A 20,637-nucleotide genomic window follows, 5' to 3' on the forward strand; every position below is an offset into this window, starting at 1 on the left:
ACACACACACACACACACACACACACACACCAACAACCTCCACTTACACACACACACACACACACACAACAACAACCTCCACTTGCACACACACACAAGCACCTCCACTTGCACACACACACAAGCACCTCCACTTGCACACACACACAAGCACCTCCACTTGCACACACACACAAGCACCTCCACTTGCACACACACACACACACACACACACACACACACACACACACACACACACACACACACACACACACACACACACACACACACACACACACACACACACACAACCACCTCCACGTAAAAACACACACAACCACCTCCACTTACACACATTAGAGTCACTAACAAACAACAGCATGAGGTAATGTCTCACATCTGGTGAGATCTTACACAGACAAACACACTAATATGCACACACACTGCCCAGTCTTACCAGCCATCCAATTCCAGCTCCAGCAGGGACTGGGTCTTCTCCGAGTTGCACTGCAAACACCACATATCTGCCTGATGAGCACACACTCCCATAGAGTTCTGTGTCGGGCCATCACCACGGCACCCCGTGGACGTGCTGTCCCGCTCGGAGAGAGCAGGCTAGGATAGCCGCCCTGGAACCCAAGCAGGCCATCGCTAGAATCGCAAACAGACGAGCCCTGTCTCTCTCTCTCTCTCTCTCTCTCTCTCTCTCTCTCTCTCTCTCTCTCTCTCTCTCTCTCTCTGTCTGTCTTTCCCTCTGCTTCTCTCCAGCACGGTTTGGTACTGCCCCCCCTGCTCACGAGGCATGAGTGTGAAGGGAGTGGGTGGGGTCTGAGGAAAAAAAGGGGCGTGTGTTTTGTGTGTGAATGGAAGGACAGGGGCCAGGAAAAAGGGGTGGAGCTCTCTCCTAGACCCGATGCCAAGGGACGGAGTAAAAACGGCTCCTCAGCCTGCATTTACAAAATTCTGGAGGGAAAAAAAACTGAAATGTTAGTCAAGAAGAAAAGAGAGAAGGCATGAAAGGAGGGGGGGGGGGTGTCAGAGTGGGCGGGCAAATGCAAGATGACTCCGCCTCTATTCAAACGCAGCAGAGGAATGTTAGTGTGGGTCGGGAGGCTTGGCAGGCGACTTGCGTCTATTAATAGAGCAGAGAGAGAGGGAGAGAGAGAGAGAGAGCGAGAGAAAGAGAGAGAAAGAGAGAGAGAGAGAGAGAGAGAGAGGGGGGGGAGGGAGGGAGGGAGAGACAGATACACCTGCCTTTAAATTGCCCTATATGAAAGCAAGCCTGTCTGTTTGGTGTTTGGTGGTGTCTGTGCAGGTGTGTATGCTGCAGTGATGCTTTTCTCCCCCCTGTGTTTGTTAAGCAGTGGCACTCAACAGCCTGCAGGTGAGACCAGCCACACCCCCTCGACATGACACGCCCCACCCATCACACTCCGAGCACGTGCCAAGCATGGGAGACGTTTGTCGCTCTTTAGGAATCTCCACAGGTCAGACACGACCTTCGGTCCACAGTAGACAAAGCTGGAGTGATTGTGTTAGGGGTTTGTGTTGAAGCGGTCCAGCACCTGTCTGGAGACAGAAGACGAGGCAGGGCTTGGAAGGTGGACTGGTCCAAGTGTCACAGAAATGGGGGGACAGGATGGCAGCTGACGCAACAATAACAAAAAAAAAAACCCACAGAAAATAATTCCCAGATGGCCATGTGATTTTACAAGGACATGGCAGGAAGGAGCTGGCCACTGCCTCTAATTAGCAACCTGGCCTTTTCCCTCCCCACGGAGGCTCGGGCTGCCGGCCTGGCCTCACTGCATCTGAAACTTCAAACACCAGACTGCCAAAGGGGAATCTGAGTTTGAGCGTGCGTTTGAGCGGGCGTTTGAGCGGGCGTTTGAGCGTGCTCTAAATGGAAACGAGGGGAACGCCCACATCAACATTTGCCATGATGAGGTCCTGGATATGACATGGACGAGACCGAGAATGGCTGTGTGTGAGCGGGTGTCTGAAGGCTGTGCTATTTTCATGTTGCTGTGCAGAGCTTGTTGCTATAGGAGGGATGTACAGCTGCCTGTTTTTGTGACCAGGATGGTTTACAGAGTAGCTTCCCCTTACGCACTTATTCACACAGACATTTGAAATCATGTCACGGCGCCTTTCCACTTGATTCAAATAACTACACATTCCATAAGCATCATATTTCATACACAGAATCTTGCTACATTGTCCTTCCTATACACCGTCCAGCAGACCTGAGCTGCTCCATCCTCTAGAGCAGTTCACAAAAAATTGCTTAGTGATTACAAAAATCAGGTCCAGATTTAGATCCAAAGGCCTGGCTTGAGTGTCATGGTTCCAGACTCTCTTCTTCAAAACCCAGAAGGGACAACTACTACTTTTGATCCAGACTTGAGCCTGCAGGCATGAGGGTGATTGAGATGATAACGTTGGAGCTCAAAGCAGCTCCGTATGGAGTGGGGCTCTCAGGGGCTGCTGATACTACAGCAGTACAGCAGATGCTCTGTGTCCTTCCACACAGTGCCTGTGTGCTCCTTCTCCACATGTACCCGACGGCTGGGCTCTGAGATCTGCCCGCACTCGCAAAACCAGAAGCGGACGAGCTCCACAGCTGACAAGGTTCTCCTAGCAGCTCGGGTGCTGCGACTACTGGCCAGGGTCTGGGGACAGTTCACACCTCCTGCTTGTATTAAAAAACCAGTCGTGGTCTGCTCAGGTCTTCTCAGTTACATTTACCCTACAGAACCCTTAGCAAAACGGTAGTATAGTAAGTTCATTTTATTAAGTATACTTCAGTATAAGTATAGCAAGTATATATATACAGACCATATACTTTAAGTGGACTAGAAAGTATTCCAATTTAATACTTTTTCGGACTAACTTGGAACATTTCTAGTTAAAAAAAAATAAGTACACTTGAATAAACTTCTTTTTGGTAAGAGAAGCTCGGCCACTGAACAATGAATGCGGGACATTTTCCTAAACTCCTTAAGGTTCATTCGTTTTACATTTATATAAGTAATGACTGAGTTAGTGTAATGGTGGAAGCAGATAACAGTGAGTAACAATGAGTTATTGACTAAACTGTCTGACACATTGTTTTAATAGCAACCTGAGCTCCTGTCGAAACCAATGATATAGCTGGAGCCATCAAAACCAGCCCAGAATATCACAGTCAGTTCTGACAGAAACAATTCCAAGACATGTATGAGAATAAACTCAAGTGTAATAATATTGTCCAAACAAGTGCACATTTGGGACGTCTTTGAAGTCACCAAATCAATGAACAGCCTTAAAATAAATAAATAAATAAATAAATAGATCTGCTGGCCTCCCTCTAACCACATGATGATGTCATGGAAGGGAGTTCCAACTGGACAATGCCAGAGTCTCTAAGCTCTCATGAAGACCTCAGCTCCAACTAGTTACATGTGCCTGTACTGAACCCCAAGTACAACTGGACCATGGCCAAGCTTGACACTGCTCCTGCGTGCTTGGGACTGCTTGACCGTAGCTCTGCCCGAGTGTCCAGTTCAGGGCTGACGTCCACTACGCTAGCGACAGAGACATGCAAAAGTGTTTCTCGCAGCCCACGCTGAGCTCCTGGCCTCCTTCTGCCTACATAAACAAAGAGGAGAAAGAAAAATGAAATGAAAACTAGGGGTCTCAGCCACAAGGGGCCTCAAAGTGTTAATGCAAACCAGAGAAGAGGGAGGAGAGAGAGAGAGGGAGAGAGAGAGAGTGAAGGTGAGAGAGAGAGAGAGAGAGAGCGAGAGAGAGAGAGAGGGGGGGGGGGGGGGTAAAAAGTCCCTCACAGGGTTTTCTGCTCCTCAGCCCAGCCATAGCAGCCTAAATAACAGGCGTCACCCGCTGATGTCATACGCCGTTTCTCACATTTGCGTGTGCTGTAACGGACGCCGACTGGCTGCCCGGAGTCATTCTGGAAACGGCAAATGGCAGAAACGTGTGCAGCTCCAACTGGAAACAATTAGGAGTGGTGATGTCATGATTTGCTACAATGGAATTCTTTGAAGGGAAAATAAGAAGGAGGTAGAGGAACGTGTTAGGGCTGCAGCGCCGGGGGCAGCGTTGGACCACAGCCAGCCGGGGATTGGAAGCCTTAATACAAGATACCGGGAACAGAGAGAAGTTTGGCAGGGATTCCTGCTTGAGAGTTCAGATGAAGAGGAGGTGACATCAGTGAGAAGATCCGAGTCGGCCCTCTGGCGGTCGGTGGAGAGCCGTCACACACGTTTAGTTCCAACACCTCGAGGGATTGATGGAAGATCATCAAAGTCCATGTAAGCCGTGTTCACAACAGCCTCCGGCCCTGGTCATCACATCTGCATAAACCTCTGGGCCTTCCAGGTGGCAAACACGTGCTCTGACCACAAAATCCCTCGTAAGCTGAGCGCGTGATGACATTTGCCCTCCTCACAGCAGGGCATGCTGCTCTGATCATGGGTATACGCCGATAGCTTCACTACTCCACCCACTTCTGATGCCATTTGTAGGCAGACTGCACCAACCACACCCAAAGGCACACAGGCACGTTCGTATTTGAAGTGTTTTCACCTTCAAGCTACCTCTGTTCATGAAGCTCAGAAATCTTCGGGAAAAAAAAAACAACTGACAGCAGACAATACACAGCAGTGCCAGCTGATAACACACTACCCATCTACCGCAGTGTGTACACTCTCAACCTCCATCTACCGCAGTGTGTACACTCTCAACCTCCATCTACCGCAGTGTGTACACTCTCAACCTCCATCTACCGCAGTGTGTACACTCTCAACCTCCATCTACCGCAGTGTGTACACTCTCAACCTCCATCTACCGCAGTGTGTACACTCTCAACCTCCATCTACCGCAGTGTGTACACTCTCAACCTCCATCTACCGCAGTGTATACACTCTCAACCTCCATCTACCGCAGTGTGTACACTCTCAACCTCCCATCGACCGCAGTGTGTACACACTCAACCTCCATCTACCGCAGTGTGTACACTCTCAACCTCCATCTACCGCAGTGTGTACACACTCAACCTCCATCTACCGCAGTGTGTACACACTCAACCTCCATCTACCGCAGTGTGTACACACTCAACCTCCATCTACCGCAGTGTGTACACACTCAACCTCCATCTACCACAGTGTGTACACTCTCAACCTCCATCTACCGCAGTGTGTACACTCTCAACCTCCATCTACCGCAGTGTGTACACTCTCAACCTCCATCTACCGCAGTGTGTACACTCTCAACCTCCATCTACCGCAGTGTGTACACTCTCAACCTCCATCTACCGCAGTGTGTACACTCTCAACCTCCATCTACCGCAGTGTGTACACTCTCAACCTCCATCTACCGCAGTGTGTACACTCTCAACCTCCATCTACCGCAGTGTGTACACTCTCAACCTCCATCTACCGCAGTGTGTACACTCTCAACCTCCCATCGACCGCAGTGTGTACACTCTCAACCTCCCATCGACCGCAGTGTGTACACTCTCAACCTCCATCTACCGCAGTGTGTACACTCTCAACCTCCATCTACCGCAGCGTGTACACTCTCAACCTCCATCTACCGCAGCGTGTACACTCTCAACCTCCATCTACCGCAGCGTGTACACTCTCAACCTCCATCTACCGCAGTGTGTACACTCTCAACCTCCATCTACCGCAGTGTGTACACTCTCAACCTCCCATCGACCACAGTGTGTACACTCTCAACCTCCATCTACCGCAGTGTGTACACTCTCAGGAGATTTAGCAGTGTTCTGTGACACAGGTTCCTCTACTGAAGTGTATGTCTTGAATAACATCCTTAGTTCTGATAAGATCACTGAATGAATATCTCAGGCAGGGCAAACCATCTCCCTCATTATCTCGCTCATTTTGTTCATCTACGGAATATGGATGTATAACTGGAGCAACAGCGACAAAACAGGAGATTTGCTGTCCAAAGAAAAATGGAGAAAATATGAATATATTATTAGATGAGATTATAATCTCATCAAGCATCCTGAATGTAAAACAATTATGTTAAGTCAAATTAATGTTTATTTATTTATGTTAAAACAGCAGTTTATCCTATGAACAAAGACTCAAGCCCATACCAGTCATGTATCATATATCAGTGTCTCAGACAGCACCTCCAAACACAAATAAAGACACACCACAGCACTGTCCAAATAATGTGTATTTAGAAGCATTAATGAAATTGTATTCTGCGAGTCCAGCGTTTAACATGAGCTCCACACACATTACGAAACCAGCTGAGATCCGGAAGTCTCCAAAAGCAAAGCAACTCTGTTCAGAATTCAATCAGTAACTAACATCTAACTTACACAGTTAGAATGGAGCAAGAACCCCTTGTGTCTCCAATGTAAACAACACACTGTGTTTATGTCTAAATGGCAAATAAGACATGAGTCAAGAGTGAGTTACTCAACAACACACTAGGAATACCAGAGGGTGGCTACAGAGAGCAAAAATAAACACAGCACAGCAAGAGCTCATGACACAGCATTCCAAAAGCCACCAGGATACACACACACACACACACACACACACACACACACACACGTCTACAAGATAGAGTGCACAACTCCATCTGCTGACCTACTTCTCCTGTTGCACTGTATTACAGAGTGCCGATGTGAACCAGAATTACCAGCTCCAGTTGTCACTGGGTCTCATTTTAACCCAGGCAAAAACGCAGCATAGCACAGAAATAACTGATTTCTGGTCTACAAAATTGGAATGGGTTTTTTTTTTTACACTAATACAGGTAGACCTTCTAATATACTGAATTCTGAATGCTGAATTTATGCTGTCAAGTATGGTTTTGAGGTGAGAGGGCAATTCAATTTCACGTCAATTTTATATTGCTAATACATAAATAAGGCTGGTTTTACTCTAAAATAAGTATTTTATACCTATACTCGACCTCAGTAACGTTCCTCTTCAGTCTGCAGCAGTATTCTGCCAACACACAGTACTTACCTTGGTACCACATTTCTATACTGTACATAATGACATATCAGTGTTCTGGCCAGAAAAATGGATGATGGAGAAATATATTTGGATTCAGCATGCAAAATACATAATAACAAGGTTTTTATTTGGGAGGCAAAATGGTTGTTGGCCAGTGAAATTTTAAACCTGACCACAGTTGTATCCCCAGGTGTACTGTGTGCGCCATATGATATGGGAGTATTTTTTTTTTTACATTACAACCTAATCTGAAGTAGCAATAGGAGACATACTCTAGGATACATACTCCATAAGCCATACAGAGTAGCCCGCAGTTCCTTTCTAAGTTCAAAGGTCTAGAATGACTGGAGAAACCTCAATGCATTTAAGACACTCCACACACATAAGGTAAAGATTAAACATAATGCTAGTCACCCTCGCTGTTCAACACTGTTTGGATCAGTGCTGCAGGGGGCCAATGTGCAGTATGGGGTCTTCAGTGTTTATAAGACAACAAGCAAACAAGATAATGAATAAACCAGGCAAAGCCACAGACTTCAAGAAAGTCATTTTAAATACGCCTGTAGTCTGTACAATGACCCAGGATATGACATCACTGAACGGGAGTCAAGGGGAAACTCAAACAAGCTGGTCTGAAACACAAACGGCCACCGCTCTCGTGTGTGAAGGGCAGTCCCTGTTGAGCCACTACCCAACTAAAACACGGCATTAATACATAAATACATTTCTATTTATTGACTTTCCATATTAATACCAATACACCTGTGTATGTCCGGATGGGTTTTGATAGAGCAGCACGCTACTTCTCTGCTGTGAATTAGCATAAACTGAAACCCGACAAACCAGACACCACCAACCCTAATAGAAACTCTGATTCCTCATTACATCCATCTGATGTACAAAATTAAAGAACCATTAATATTCAGTTATTCTAATTTCAAAATGTAACAGTATGCATTGCAGCATGGTCCGCTGGCACTCACCTGACCCACCACGATGTCCAGCAGCCAATCACACCCTCTGCCTTCCTCTTCCCAATCCTCACCTCAAAAGAGAAATCTTATGAACCAACCCCAGCTCCCAGAACCACCATCACCACCACCCCTCCTGCCCTCTGCTCTGCTCTGCCCCCTACAGGAGTGAAACAGTCCTGCTGCCAAGCACTGACACACTGGGGGACTGTTGAGAGGAGCAGAATGCCTCACTGCGTCCACGTGTACACGGCAGTGCTGAACTGACGTGGGAGGTCGGAGGTGACTGGCTGGAGCTGACGTGGGAGGGTGGGGCTTACACAGGAGGGCGGAGCTTACATGGAAGGGCGGGACCAAAAGGACAGAGATGAGGGACACTGGGGCTGATAAGCTGAAGTTGCAGCTACTAGCCATTCAGGTCTGTGTCTCAGGCGCACACAGCACGCTGTGGTCTGGTGCGGGCCTGCTGACAGGATTTCGAGTCAAATAGAAATATGGTGTAGGAGAAAGTTAGCATCTAGACGGGAAAGGAATTTTACATCAGCGTTTGTAAAATAGGGCTGGTGTTGAATGAGTTATGAAAGAGGCCCAACAGGTTTCAGTGCTATGGACAGTGTTCGCACTGTCCAGTGGAACATCATGACCTCAAAGTCAAAATTCTGTGAAATGTCTTCCACTGAACTTGCTATTATATGCAAACACGTATCAATCATCTTTAACAGACCAAAGGTTACCATTCATCCTCTGAAACCTCAAACAGCTTGTCAAGGCTAAAGACAGAGAGCTGACCATCTTCCCCTGTACTCTTTAATACTGCTGATGTAGGGAGTTTGTGTGTTTTTTATTTTACAGTGACCACACTTTCCTTCTAAACCAGTCCGGGGCGGCTTTATGCTTGCCTGTTCAAAAACACCGTAATGTTTAGGGGAAAATGCAACGTCAGCCTTTAACACAGCTGCTAAAGGAAATCCTGTCCTGACAGAGCTGGAGACTCTTTTCTCTCCAAATGGCAAAACCTGATTAACAACAAGTCAGCATGAGCGGAAAACCGTGTCAGGTAGATATGAAGAGAATCTCTGTGACACACGAGGTCTGAACAAGACAAGGCCCCTCTCCCATAAAATCAGTTGAGGATAAACGTGAATATGAATTCAAAACCTTAACTGTTATTTTTTTTCCATCACTCAAATCCAGCCTCATCCTGTAGTCACTCCAAAATCAAGTCTAAATCCGATGTGTAAAGTCACACGAGTGTAGAGGTTTACTGACTGAACAAGTGGCATTACTGCAAAGTACACATACGGGAGCTTCGGACGCGAGACCTGTAGTTCTCTGGTGATGTGTTCATCGGCCAGAGCCGGTTTCTAAAAGTAGTGAGTCAGGCTTGTGCAGCAAAACGGGGCCACGACAGCCCAAGTGCAGAAGCCTGAATAGGTGAATTCCACACGTACTTCAGACGCAAAGTCGAATGTCTCTGCTTCCCGCCTCGGCCAAAGGTCATCGGGTCAAAGGGAAGAGCAAAAGATCAGAACCTGATTGGCCACCAGGAAAACGCAACACAACACCCCAATCCAACGAATATGATGACTTCATTCATTTTGTTCATTTGCGTATTTGTAACATTGTTTATCCAGGGTAGGGGGACGCAGGACAGCATGTACTGCTGGAGGGTGCAGGGGATTGTGGGGGCTGTAGTCCTCAGGGGAGTGAGCCCATGCCGATCACATCCAGGAATTCAGCACTACCTCTGCATGCTGAAGACGTCCTGTCCTGGGTGGACACCAGTCCTACATTTGTCCTCTGTCTTTCTTGTTTTCCAGAGTGAGAACTGTGTGAGTGGAAAGTGCTCACACACACAGGAATGTGCCACTCTGCAGTTTATTCAAAGAGGAAACCGAACTGAAAAGTGACAGTGCATTCCTCACGTCCCGAAACACGTCCACAAACGGGTCACGACCCGTACAAACACAGAACTTTTATTACTTACACTGACGGAGATCTTTTACTGTTTCACTATATATAGAGACACGTATATCCCCACCCATGATGTCTAGCCAGTGGACACAGGCTGCTCAAATGATCCAGAGGACAGGCAGTGAAGTGTAGCGAAGGTGGAGACTCCCACAGCTCCTACACGCTGAAGAGAAGAACACACTGAGCTATTCAGCTCCATCTACATAGAAAGCTCTTTAAAACTAGCCAAAATGGCCATGGTAGGGTGGAGGCAGGCGACATGTCCAATTAAAACAATCAGGGATTAACGCGAAGGATGTGGTGTGGGATGAAATGAAAGGGACTGAATGAAATGACTCATAATTTTGCAAAGTGACCCCAGTCGCCATGGCGTGCCCATGTCCCCGAGACGGGGACCTCTGGAGAGGGGCAGATGTTGAAGGCCTGCTGGAAGGTTGTGGTTTGGGCTTCACTCCAGCTGAACTCCGTGTGTGTGACTCATGCTACACGAAGTTGAAACTTAAACTAAACGACTTCTTGGACTAAACGATTCTTCGTGGACACATCCGTGCCGTTTTTTCCCGGCAAACATAAAACGAGAAGCTGAACGAACACGCCTTTCATGTGCACAGATGTGCTTTTGATCACAGGGGGAGTGACATCATCCAGACCCTGGTACTGAAGAAATGACAAAAACAGGAATTTCAGTCAGTGCCTCTGTGAACCCAGCCTCCAATTTACTAGCTAGAACTTGTGCAGAGCTGCAGAGAAGTAAAACACTTGCATGCCTGGATAATAATGAGAAAATAAGTCTGAATGTAATTTTTAAGCTCTGTGGTCTTATGTGTTACACAGAGGGAGTTTTTACAGCACAAAACAACAAACCAATGAAAAGAGGCAGACGCACAGTTTGAAACTCGCTTTTGTGATCAAACCAGCCGGCATGGCAGGGCAGTTCATTAGCTGCAGAGCATCCTGGGTAGTGAGCCCTCTCGCCTCTTTTCCATACAGCAGGCTGGAGCCATGGAAGCGAGGGGTGGGGGGGTGGGGGGAGTGTGGGGGGGTAATTCTCTGAGGTTTTTCATTTGCACTAATGACGGTCAACGAGGCCGTCTCTGCTGTAAACGCAGTCACTTAGGTTAGGTCAGCAGCTTTGAGCGATCGGCCGACAGCAGGAAAAGCTCCGACGTTAAGCACTTCAGAAGATGAATGTGCGTTCGTTAGGCCAGATGCAGCTGTGATTGGATTGTAGGTTTGAATGATTGGATGCAATTGATGGAAGTGTCTAATGAATAACAGCAGACAGGGTTGCTGTGCGTGATTCTGGGTAGTGGAGTCTTCAAACGCAGCTCTTCAGAGAAGATTCAGGCATACATGTGGGAAAATCTTTTTTGTTTTCTGTGTAGTTTGTTCAAATTCAACCTTCACAGCTTTCGTAGGAATGGGATCAGTATTCAGTCCCTGAAATGAAACTACAGCTTCATATTCCTGCATCCCACTCAAAGTGTGAACATCATCTCCAAGCCAGGACCATAAAGCCAGTCTCTCTACTTTTGGGCCACCAAAACTGAACCATTTTAGAAGGTTCTACTCCTGAAATCTAACAAAGACGTGTTGTACAATCACTACCTACAACAATCAAAAAGATTTAAAAGTCACACCAAACGTGTTGAGGAACACACAGAATACGCATCTCTCTCTTCTGAATATGTCACAGATCACATGTTTCTCCAGTATGAGGAGGTCGAGGACTTCTCCTCCTCACCAACCGAATATTCTCACATTTTCACCTCTTCTTGTATCAATGACATTACAGCCTTTATCTGCAATACACCTTCATACATAAAAAGCTAGAACAGACACACCCTCGGTGCTAATAAATCCAAATTCAACCAAAAACTGAACAAGTGCATTCTGGTCCAGAAGAGCAGAGAGACGTGGTGGAGGTGCCTGAGGTCAGGTACGCACCACCGTCTCCACCCGCACCTGCACGGCTGGGAGGCAGAGGGTCTTCCCACCTGCAGCCTCTCTCACACGCACACACCTGTACAGCAAACAGCTGCCTACCTGACTGTGAGCACCAGCACGCGTCTCTGCCAGAGTGCTGGAGAAGAAGCCCATATTCTCACCCAGGAGAGCGGAAGGACCAGTCTGGAGAGGAGGAGGATCAACTGACCGACTGACCACTCAGATTACTGCCCAGTCCACCAGGGCAACTCTCCCTCTCTCTCCATATCCCTCCTCTCCCTCTCTCCATATCCCTCTCTCTCTCTCCTATTCCTTTTACTCTCCCATAGTCCTTAAGTCAATAATTCATTACCTTCCACTTTTCATCTCTCTCTCTCTCTCTCTCTCTCTCTCTCTCTCTCTCTCGTATTTCATTTGTTCAGCTGTTCTGCGCATTTTGTGCTTGCAGGGAGTCACAGGTCTCCTGGCTACATGCTCCTTCTCTCCTCCCTCTCCTCCGGGCCTGTCTGGGACATTCTGGGCTCCGAGCCAAGGGCCCGGCGCAACGGACCCATCCTGGAATTAGAAAGCCGACCAGCCCTGCAACATTGCACAGACTCTGAAGCTCTCAACCTTAACGACTGTGGAGTTCAACACAGGCAGCACCCCGCAGGGACTAGGAACATCTCAGGAGTTCAGCTCTAGAAAACATTCAAACCAACACAGTTCATGTGCTCGCAGGAAAACTCTGCCTCCTTTCTGCCTTTACTGTCAGCTCGTTTTCGAACCCCTTTCAGTTTCCTGTCCAACAAGGCCGGCCCACTGGTTGTCTTTCCCCCAACTGAGTGTACCAAGACACTGATCCGACCCGCCAGCTTCTATAAACACCACAGAGGAAACTGCCGATCTCCTGTAACTCTTTCTAATTCACATGCTCAGTAGCAGGACATCCCTAGACCGAGGACCATGTCAGCAGAGACTTTATATTTGTACATGAACCTCCATGTCTTTCCTCCTTCTCTCTCTCTCTTGCTCTTCCCATCATTCAGAGACATAATACAGTAGAAACCATGGAAAGTAAACTACAGAATAGCCCATCCACTACTGAAGGACTTGTGGACACTGCAGAATATGAGAGTTCACCATACAAGCCCGTACCAAAATAACCTGCACAACCACCAGCTGGTTTTAGCTAAATCATAGAAACACAATGTGCTTAATTAATCAATTTTAAGCATCTTAATTAAAAAAATAAATCAGCTAAACGCATCACAATGGCCCCAGATACAGAATGATCTGGCTTCATTAACCCACACAGGTCATCATTCCTAATGAGCATTTAACCAAGTGCCCACAAAGACCAACTCCTCCTCATTCATTACTGCCACTCTCCGTCCACTGCAGCCAATTAGCAGTGAAAACAGAGAGGCTGTGATAACAGGTCATACATCTCTGGGGGAGAGGGGGCGTGGCCTTGATCCCAGAGCACGAACTCGCATGCCTGACACGCTCCGTCTGTTAGCCATTAGCTTCCTCTGTAACCCAGCCGACGGCTCCCTGAAGCATCGCAGAGGCCCACAGCAGAGCAGGGCGCCATGTTGGGAAAAACTCAGCTGGAGTTGACAAACGCACAGTCAAACCCCCGTCTGCGCCACTGACATCTGGCAACACACTGTGTGGTTCGTGCTCGCCGAGATACTTCAGCACATGCCAGGTAGCAGAGAAAACTCCCCCTAGAAATGGGCGAGGATCTGAGATCTGAACACCAGCACTTTCAGAAGGGAAATGGAGTGAAACTGCTCAATCACTGAATACTGAATAACAACAGGTAAATAATACGTTATTTATAAGCTAATGTTCATATGTAAGGAAGAGCACACATGTTCCTTATGAATATATATGAAGTGACACAGAGAAAGTAAAAAGACAAGGTCAACAAAAAGGTCAACAAAACAAACATGAGAAGCTGCAGGCATGGCATGACCCCAGCGACCTCTGAGGGAGTTCAGCACCGTCGTGAGACCCACTGCCTCCTGCACGAGGCCCCTGGGAAATCAGACTCCTGCTCTGGACCTCTGGACCCACTGGTAGCGATAATCTTGCACAATGTTCGAAGACTGGATCACGAAACCCATACAATCTGAACACCATACTGTGTCACGTATGACGTAAATATTTGGATAAGTTGTTAAGTTGCCATATTTGTCGATTGTGATATTCACCCCAATTGAAATTTGTCCTCCACATTTACCCATTTGTGCAGTTAGAACACACACACACACACACACACACACACACACACACACACACACACACACACAGCCCTCTCTCTATCTTGGGCCGGAGGAACAGGTGGGGTTAGGTGCCTTGTTCAAGTGCACCTCACACATGACTTCAGGTCTGGGAATTAAACCCAAGACCCTCCGGTCACAAGACCGGTTCCCTAACCACCAAACCATGACTGCCCTAATGCATTATGAGTAGGTGTATGTCCACACACGTTACACACATGTTATAAGTGGACAGGCTAAAGTGGCATAACACCCATAGTCCAGCAAAGAAAACTGAAGGGTCTAGTAGGGTCTTTTATTAAAAAAAAAAAAAAAAAAAAAAAACCTTAAGGGAAGGTCCTGAATGACAACGACTCTGACCAAACCCCGCCCTAAACAATCCAGGTTCCCTGACCAAACACTGTCTGAACGATGCAGTCTCGCTGACCAAACCCTGTCCTGAACAATCCTGTCACCCGGACCAAACCCCGCCCTGAACAATCCAGTTTCCCTGACCAAACCCCGCCCTGAACAATCCAGTTTCCCTGACCAAACCCCGCCCTGAACAATCCAGTTTCCCTGACCAAACCTCGCCCTGAACAATCCAGTTTCCCTGACCAAACACTGTCTGAACGATCCAGTCTCGCTGACCAAACCCTGTCCTGAACAATCCTGTCACCCGGACCAAACCCCGCCCTGAACAATCCAGTTTCCCTGACCAAACCCCGCCCTGACCAATCCTGTCACCCGGACCAAACCCCGCCCTGAACAATCCAGTTTCCCTGACCAAACCTCGCCCTGAACAATCCAGTTTCCCTGACCAAACACTGTCTGAACGATCCAGTCTCGCTGACCAAATCCTGTCCTGAATGATTCCGTCACCCGGACCAAACCCCGCCCTGAACAATCCTGTCACCCGTACCAAACCCCGCCCTGAATTATCCTATCGCCATAACCAGTGTCCTGAATGATCCTGTCACCCTGACCAAACCCTGTCCTGAATGATCCTATCGCCATAACCAGTGTCCTGAATGATCCCGTCACCCTGACCAAACCCTGTCCTGAATGATCCTATCGCCATAACCAGTGTCCTGAATGATCCCGTCACCCTGACCAAACCCCACCCTGAATGATCCCGTCACCCTGACCCAACCCTGTCCTGAATGATTCATCAATGGCATGTCTCAGAGTTTCAAATCTCACAAATAACACAATAACCCAAGGAGCAAAGAGGCCTTGAAATATCTGGGAATATCTGAAATAAAAATAACTTACTATGACATAACTGAGGCCAGATTTCAACAACATGACACACTGTGAATTTAACACAGCAGGGATGTTCAGAGTACCATATTTCACCACTAGAGGGTGCACACAGATCACTAATTAGTGAGTACAGACAGTAGCGTCCAGGAACTGAGAAAAACAAGTGTGTCCGCTTTCCCCACCAAAAAAAGTGAAAAAGTGAAATGACGTGAATCGTGTGAGTATTCACACGCACGCGCACACACACACACACACACACACACACACACACACACACACACACACACACAATAAAACAATATATACATACATTCATAAAAAAAACAATCAAGTAAAAGCTATTTTAAATTTAGAAAAAATATTTTAAAAATCTAAAATTGATTAATTTATAAACAAACAAATAAGCAACTTGATTGAGGTCAGAGTGACCACTAACCATGTTATCATGACCCATCTCCTTTAGTGACGTGTAAAACCAAAGTCAGCGGCGTGTGAAAACACTGTGTATGAAGCACGTCGTACACATTACTTGTAATTTAGCCTGTAACTCACTCAGAAACGTTTAGCAAAGTTAAATCTGTCCACAAGGGGATGCTCTCAGCACTCTAGCAGGCCTATCAGTGACATAGGTCTTGTTAATTTAATCATTGTGCTTTTTATATTTGAGTACTCAATTAGTTAAATCTATTTATTAAATTATTTAAAATAATTTAATAAAATCATGAATCATGAGCAAGTAATTGAAATAATTGCCTCTTCATAACGGCAATGCTCAGTGAAGAACAGATCTAAATTGTTTCCATGTGTTACACAACATTGTTAACTACACACAAATGTACTCATATGTACACACACACACACACACACACACCTGCCCCTAGTTGGTCATGGATATTGAAGAGGACACTTTAATTATTGTTTTCAAAAAGCAATGACTATTTCAGTGACAACACTAATACAGTTCATTAATAATTACATATAATTAAGGAGAATGAGGGATGGTTGATTTAGCGAACCTCCAAAATCCACCATGGGCCTGTAAGAAAACCCAACAGTAATACACTGTGATCTCAGCCAGACTGGGTTCAGGAAGGTGTCCAGTGATCGGAGGATGTAGTCATAAACATCTCTCACACGTGCCATATCAGTTACCTGCTCCTTGAGAAGAATTATGGGCTCAGAACATCTGCAGCATTGCCATCATCTCGAGGGAATCACCGATTCATCAAGCACTCTGGTACCTGTCTGGCAGTCCCAATGAATGAAGAATGAATCTACTGGTCCCTCAAGCACTCAGATGCTTTCACACACACACACACACACACACACACACACACACACACACACACACACACACACACACACACACACACACACACACACACACACACACACACACACACACACACACTACTGGATATGAAATTATTACTGTGCAACTGAAATGCAGAACATTAGTTTTACATTGAGTTTCGATTTCAGTTTCCATTGTTTTGCATTTGTTGAACTATATGAGAATCACAGCCTTCTTAATGTGTCCTGTTTACTCCACTTCAGCGCTCCACAAGTAATTGGACAAATGATCGCAATTCTTACTAATCATGAACAAACTCTGTGGTGCCTCTGAGCCTAGCAGACTCCGCGTCTCTGTCTCGGTCACTACAGACACACGAGCCCAGGCATGTGTGCAGAGGACGTCTGAGTTCTCAGAGGGGCTGAGGTCAGGTGACGGGTAGTGTCGGGAAGCAAAGTGCCATTCTCAGAGTTCTGGAAGAACTCAAATGGAGATGATACTGATTCACAGATATGTTGGAATGCTTTGGACTGCTAGGACGTCCTGTTTGTCTCCACACATTCTTCATTCTCTCCCTCTCATCCAGGTCAAGTGAAACTTGACCTTTCACTTCCTGTGTTCTCAGTACCAGAGGTTTGCAGCTTTCATTTCTCAGGTTAACGAGTACACTCATCAATAATGCAGGCCTCACATAACGATGAGTACATCCTGAATAGTGTTCTTAATGTATTCAACAGCTCTTCATGACTGAAAGAATCTTTCAGTAGTAGCTTGGTCTTCTGGGGTATTTTAGGTCAGCCTAAACGTTTGTTGTTGCTAAACTCACCAGCGCATGCTCACCTTCACGCTTCCTGACAAAGTACCAAATGGGGCAGGGTTTCCCAAAAGCACAGAGACCATCTTTAAATGGTAGCGTGATGGATTACATTTCACACACACACACACACACACACACACACACACACACACACGAATGCACAATTCAGGCTCCTTCCCTTCTTCTCACATGGTAATGAGAGAGGGAGAAAGGGAGAGAAGTAGGGAGAGAGGGAAGGAGGGAAGGCGAGAGAGAGAGAGAGAGAGAGAGAGAGAGAGAGAGAGAGATGAAAAAAAATGTTTTTCTGACTGAACTTTGGTATCCATAAAGTTGGCTATGCTGTGGAAACTGTTAGTGTTCTGGAGATCAGATAGGACCTAAAGTCATAGACATTGGCATGGTTCTCTACTGCCCAACCATGAGAAGAACTGAGTAACTGAGATATAGATACACAGCAAGAGACCAACCAACCAGACAGACAGACAGAGAGATCAACACAGAATGAGTGACCAAGTTAGATAAATCCAGTGAGAGACCAACCAGATGGGGCAGGAGGGTGGGGGGGGGGGTGTTCAGATGGACAGACAGATAGACTGAGAAATTGAGAGAGAGAGAGAGAGAGAGAGAGAGAGAGAGAGAGAGATACATAGGAAGATCTCACTGGGACCGACCCAAAAAAGCTCTGAAGGTTTTACAGTGGATTAGGAATAAGGAAGGGAATGATCTATAAGACGTGTCTGGAGACACCAGTCCAGCAAATGACGAGTAACCAGTACAAACCAGTGATTCTGAGCAAGAGTGAGGACTCCACTACACAGGAGACCCGGCGGGCGTGCAGCTGAACCGCAGAGTGATGTCACTTACACCCCTCCAAAATAAGAGCACACATTAATTATTCATGAGTCCAGTGATGGCAACAGAAGTGTGTGCTGCTCTGCACTTTGTGGAAGGCCTCAGGAAAACCCCGCTCTATTATCATTTCACAAGACCATGAACTAAAAAAAAAAACTTTTCAATTCAGATTGGTAGATTTGATCACAACAGATGTGAACAGTAGTTTTGGGTGTCAGAGGGACTTCACGTTTAAACGTTGCCTAGCAACATCTATGATCCTGTTCCTTTTTTCCCCCTTATAACTTCCCCATTTCACTGTAATGGGAATGCGTGACTATGTGGCTGTGGCCCGTGGCCCTTCTCTAGAGCAGGAGTATTCTGGGTTTATATAAATGCTACGAATTTGACAATAAAATTCTTGGGTTGCATCTGCGATGCCATGAAAATTTCAGCAACAGATGAATTATTATTCATCTGAGAGAGGAGTTAGACAAAGCTTTGTTACACCAATACAGACCATTCAGTCTCCCACAGCGGCTATGAAGGCATTATTAAACAGCCATACTGAGAAAACAGCAACACTGAACACACCACTCACCAAAGTGGAACTACTTCACTGCTTGAGCATTTCTTCACAATGACTCCACATCTTCTGAAGAAAAGCCGGACCGGACCGGATGGAAGAGGACCACCCCGGCCTCAGCTCAGGAGTGTGGCCAGACCCACCATGGCTGCAATCTTGGCATGGCAGGCTCCACACACAGACGACAGCATCAGACTCACGGCGGCAACAGAATCGCTTTTCTCATGATGAAAGCCACAGCTTCTGAGGTGAAGTCCTGTGATAAAGAATTCTGAGGTAAAGTTGGAGAAACGCAGGAAGTGGCCTGGCTGATGGCGCTGCGAAAGCTTGCTTTGGACTACGGAAAACAGAAGTGCGTTTTGTGCCTGTAAATGGCAAGTTGAACACTAGCCCTGTGGACATTCAAGCACGAAATTAATTATTCACCTTCCTCAAATGGACATGAGGTCATATCAGGTTTCTAGAGTTCTCCAGTGTCACCACGCTGGTGCACAGTAAACAAGCATTAAGAAACTGAGGGGACCCAGCCGGGACCCAGCCGGGACCCAGCCGGGACCCAGCCGGGACCCAGCCGGGACCCAGCCAGGACCCAGCCAGGATCCAGCCGGGACCCAGCCGGGAAGCCTCGCCAAAACGGCTCAGCTGCAGACGCTGCAGCCAGGTGGAGCTCAAGAATAGTGATGCACATGGTAGAAGCACTCCATCAGCAGGAGTGCACCTTCCCCAGGAGTGCACCTTCCTCAGGAGTGCACCTCCATGAGGGGTTTTCCTCCATGAGCAGAGCACCTCTCTCAGCAGAGCACCTCCCATAGACCTGCTCCAGACATGCAGAAACAGCCTAAACAGCTCATTGAGATATTTATACACAGAGACAAAAAAAAAAAACCCCTTTCAAAAGTGGATGTGTCACAGCATCCATAAAAAAAATAAAATCAGCGGTGATGTTGAGTCTCTTACCTTGCAGTTCTGACTGAGAGGCAATACTTCCACATCACATCCCACAGAGCTGTGGCGTCCCCGGAGGACACGCGGGAGAGCGAGGGAAAACGCGGCCTGCGCTCGCAAGCGGCTGCCAGCTGAGCCAGACACTCAACCCCGTGCTGCTCGTCTGGGGGGAGTGCGCCCAAGCTACAGGTGAGCTTCCTCTTCTAGCCTTCCACAGCAAATGGAGCTTCCCACAGGTTTCATCGTGGCCCGAGACAGAAACTGAAAATCTGTTCAGCAACCACATGCATTACCGTCGTCACTCGCCCTAAGCCCGCTGGAGCGGACGCACCGTGTGTTTTCTGTTGACCGGGCCAGCCACAAAGATTCCAAGCTCACCAACACATTTCCCCGCTAGCGTCGACCGCACCCACTGCGGCGGCCGGAGGCGTACGGCGGCCAGCCTGGGCGGCACGGGCCCACTCGAGCGGGACTTTCCACGGACGCTGGTTCTGTCTCTGGCTTCCCCTTTTCTCCCAACTCCCAACACTGCATGTGTGTACAGGAAAGACAGAAATCTCCTCCCTCGATCCATGGAGCTCGGCCAGCCCTCATAGAAATGACCCGCGTGTTCCAACAACAACTGTAAGCAGGCCCGCGTCCAAGCGGGCCCGTTCCTTCAGAGCAGCAGGGGAGCTTTGGACTCAGGGGCGTGGCGGGTCGGCACGGATCCGTTTTCGGTTACCAAGGAGAGAACCACAAGTGTGTCATTGTTCCCGCCTGGAGTCGCGC

At 47.4% G+C, this 20,637-nt stretch overlaps 1 protein-coding gene across 6 annotated transcripts in view; it reads right to left on the reverse strand.

The window, feature by feature from the left end:
* The window catches only part of iqsec1a (IQ motif and Sec7 domain ArfGEF 1a), an 89,269-nt gene that overhangs the window by 26,661 nt on the left and 41,971 nt on the right, over positions 1 to 20,637 (reverse strand). The window contains exon 1 of one of the 6 annotated variants that reach the window (XM_077018777.1): positions 19,879 to 20,491. The exons of 4 other annotated variants lie outside the window; for them this stretch is intronic. In XM_077018777.1, coding sequence (XP_076874892.1) covers positions 19,879 to 19,913 — 35 coding nt within the window. In that variant the 5' untranslated portion in view covers positions 19,914 to 20,491. Of the gene's footprint in view, positions 1 to 436; positions 723 to 19,878; positions 20,492 to 20,637 lie in introns of those variants that run through there. One more of the 6 variants, XM_077018773.1, reaches the window with a different exon arrangement.

This window comes from Brachyhypopomus gauderio, chromosome 10 (genome assembly GCF_052324685.1).
Source record: "Brachyhypopomus gauderio isolate BG-103 chromosome 10, BGAUD_0.2, whole genome shotgun sequence".
In the NCBI taxonomy this organism is placed as follows: Eukaryota; Metazoa; Chordata; class Actinopteri; order Gymnotiformes; family Hypopomidae; genus Brachyhypopomus; species Brachyhypopomus gauderio.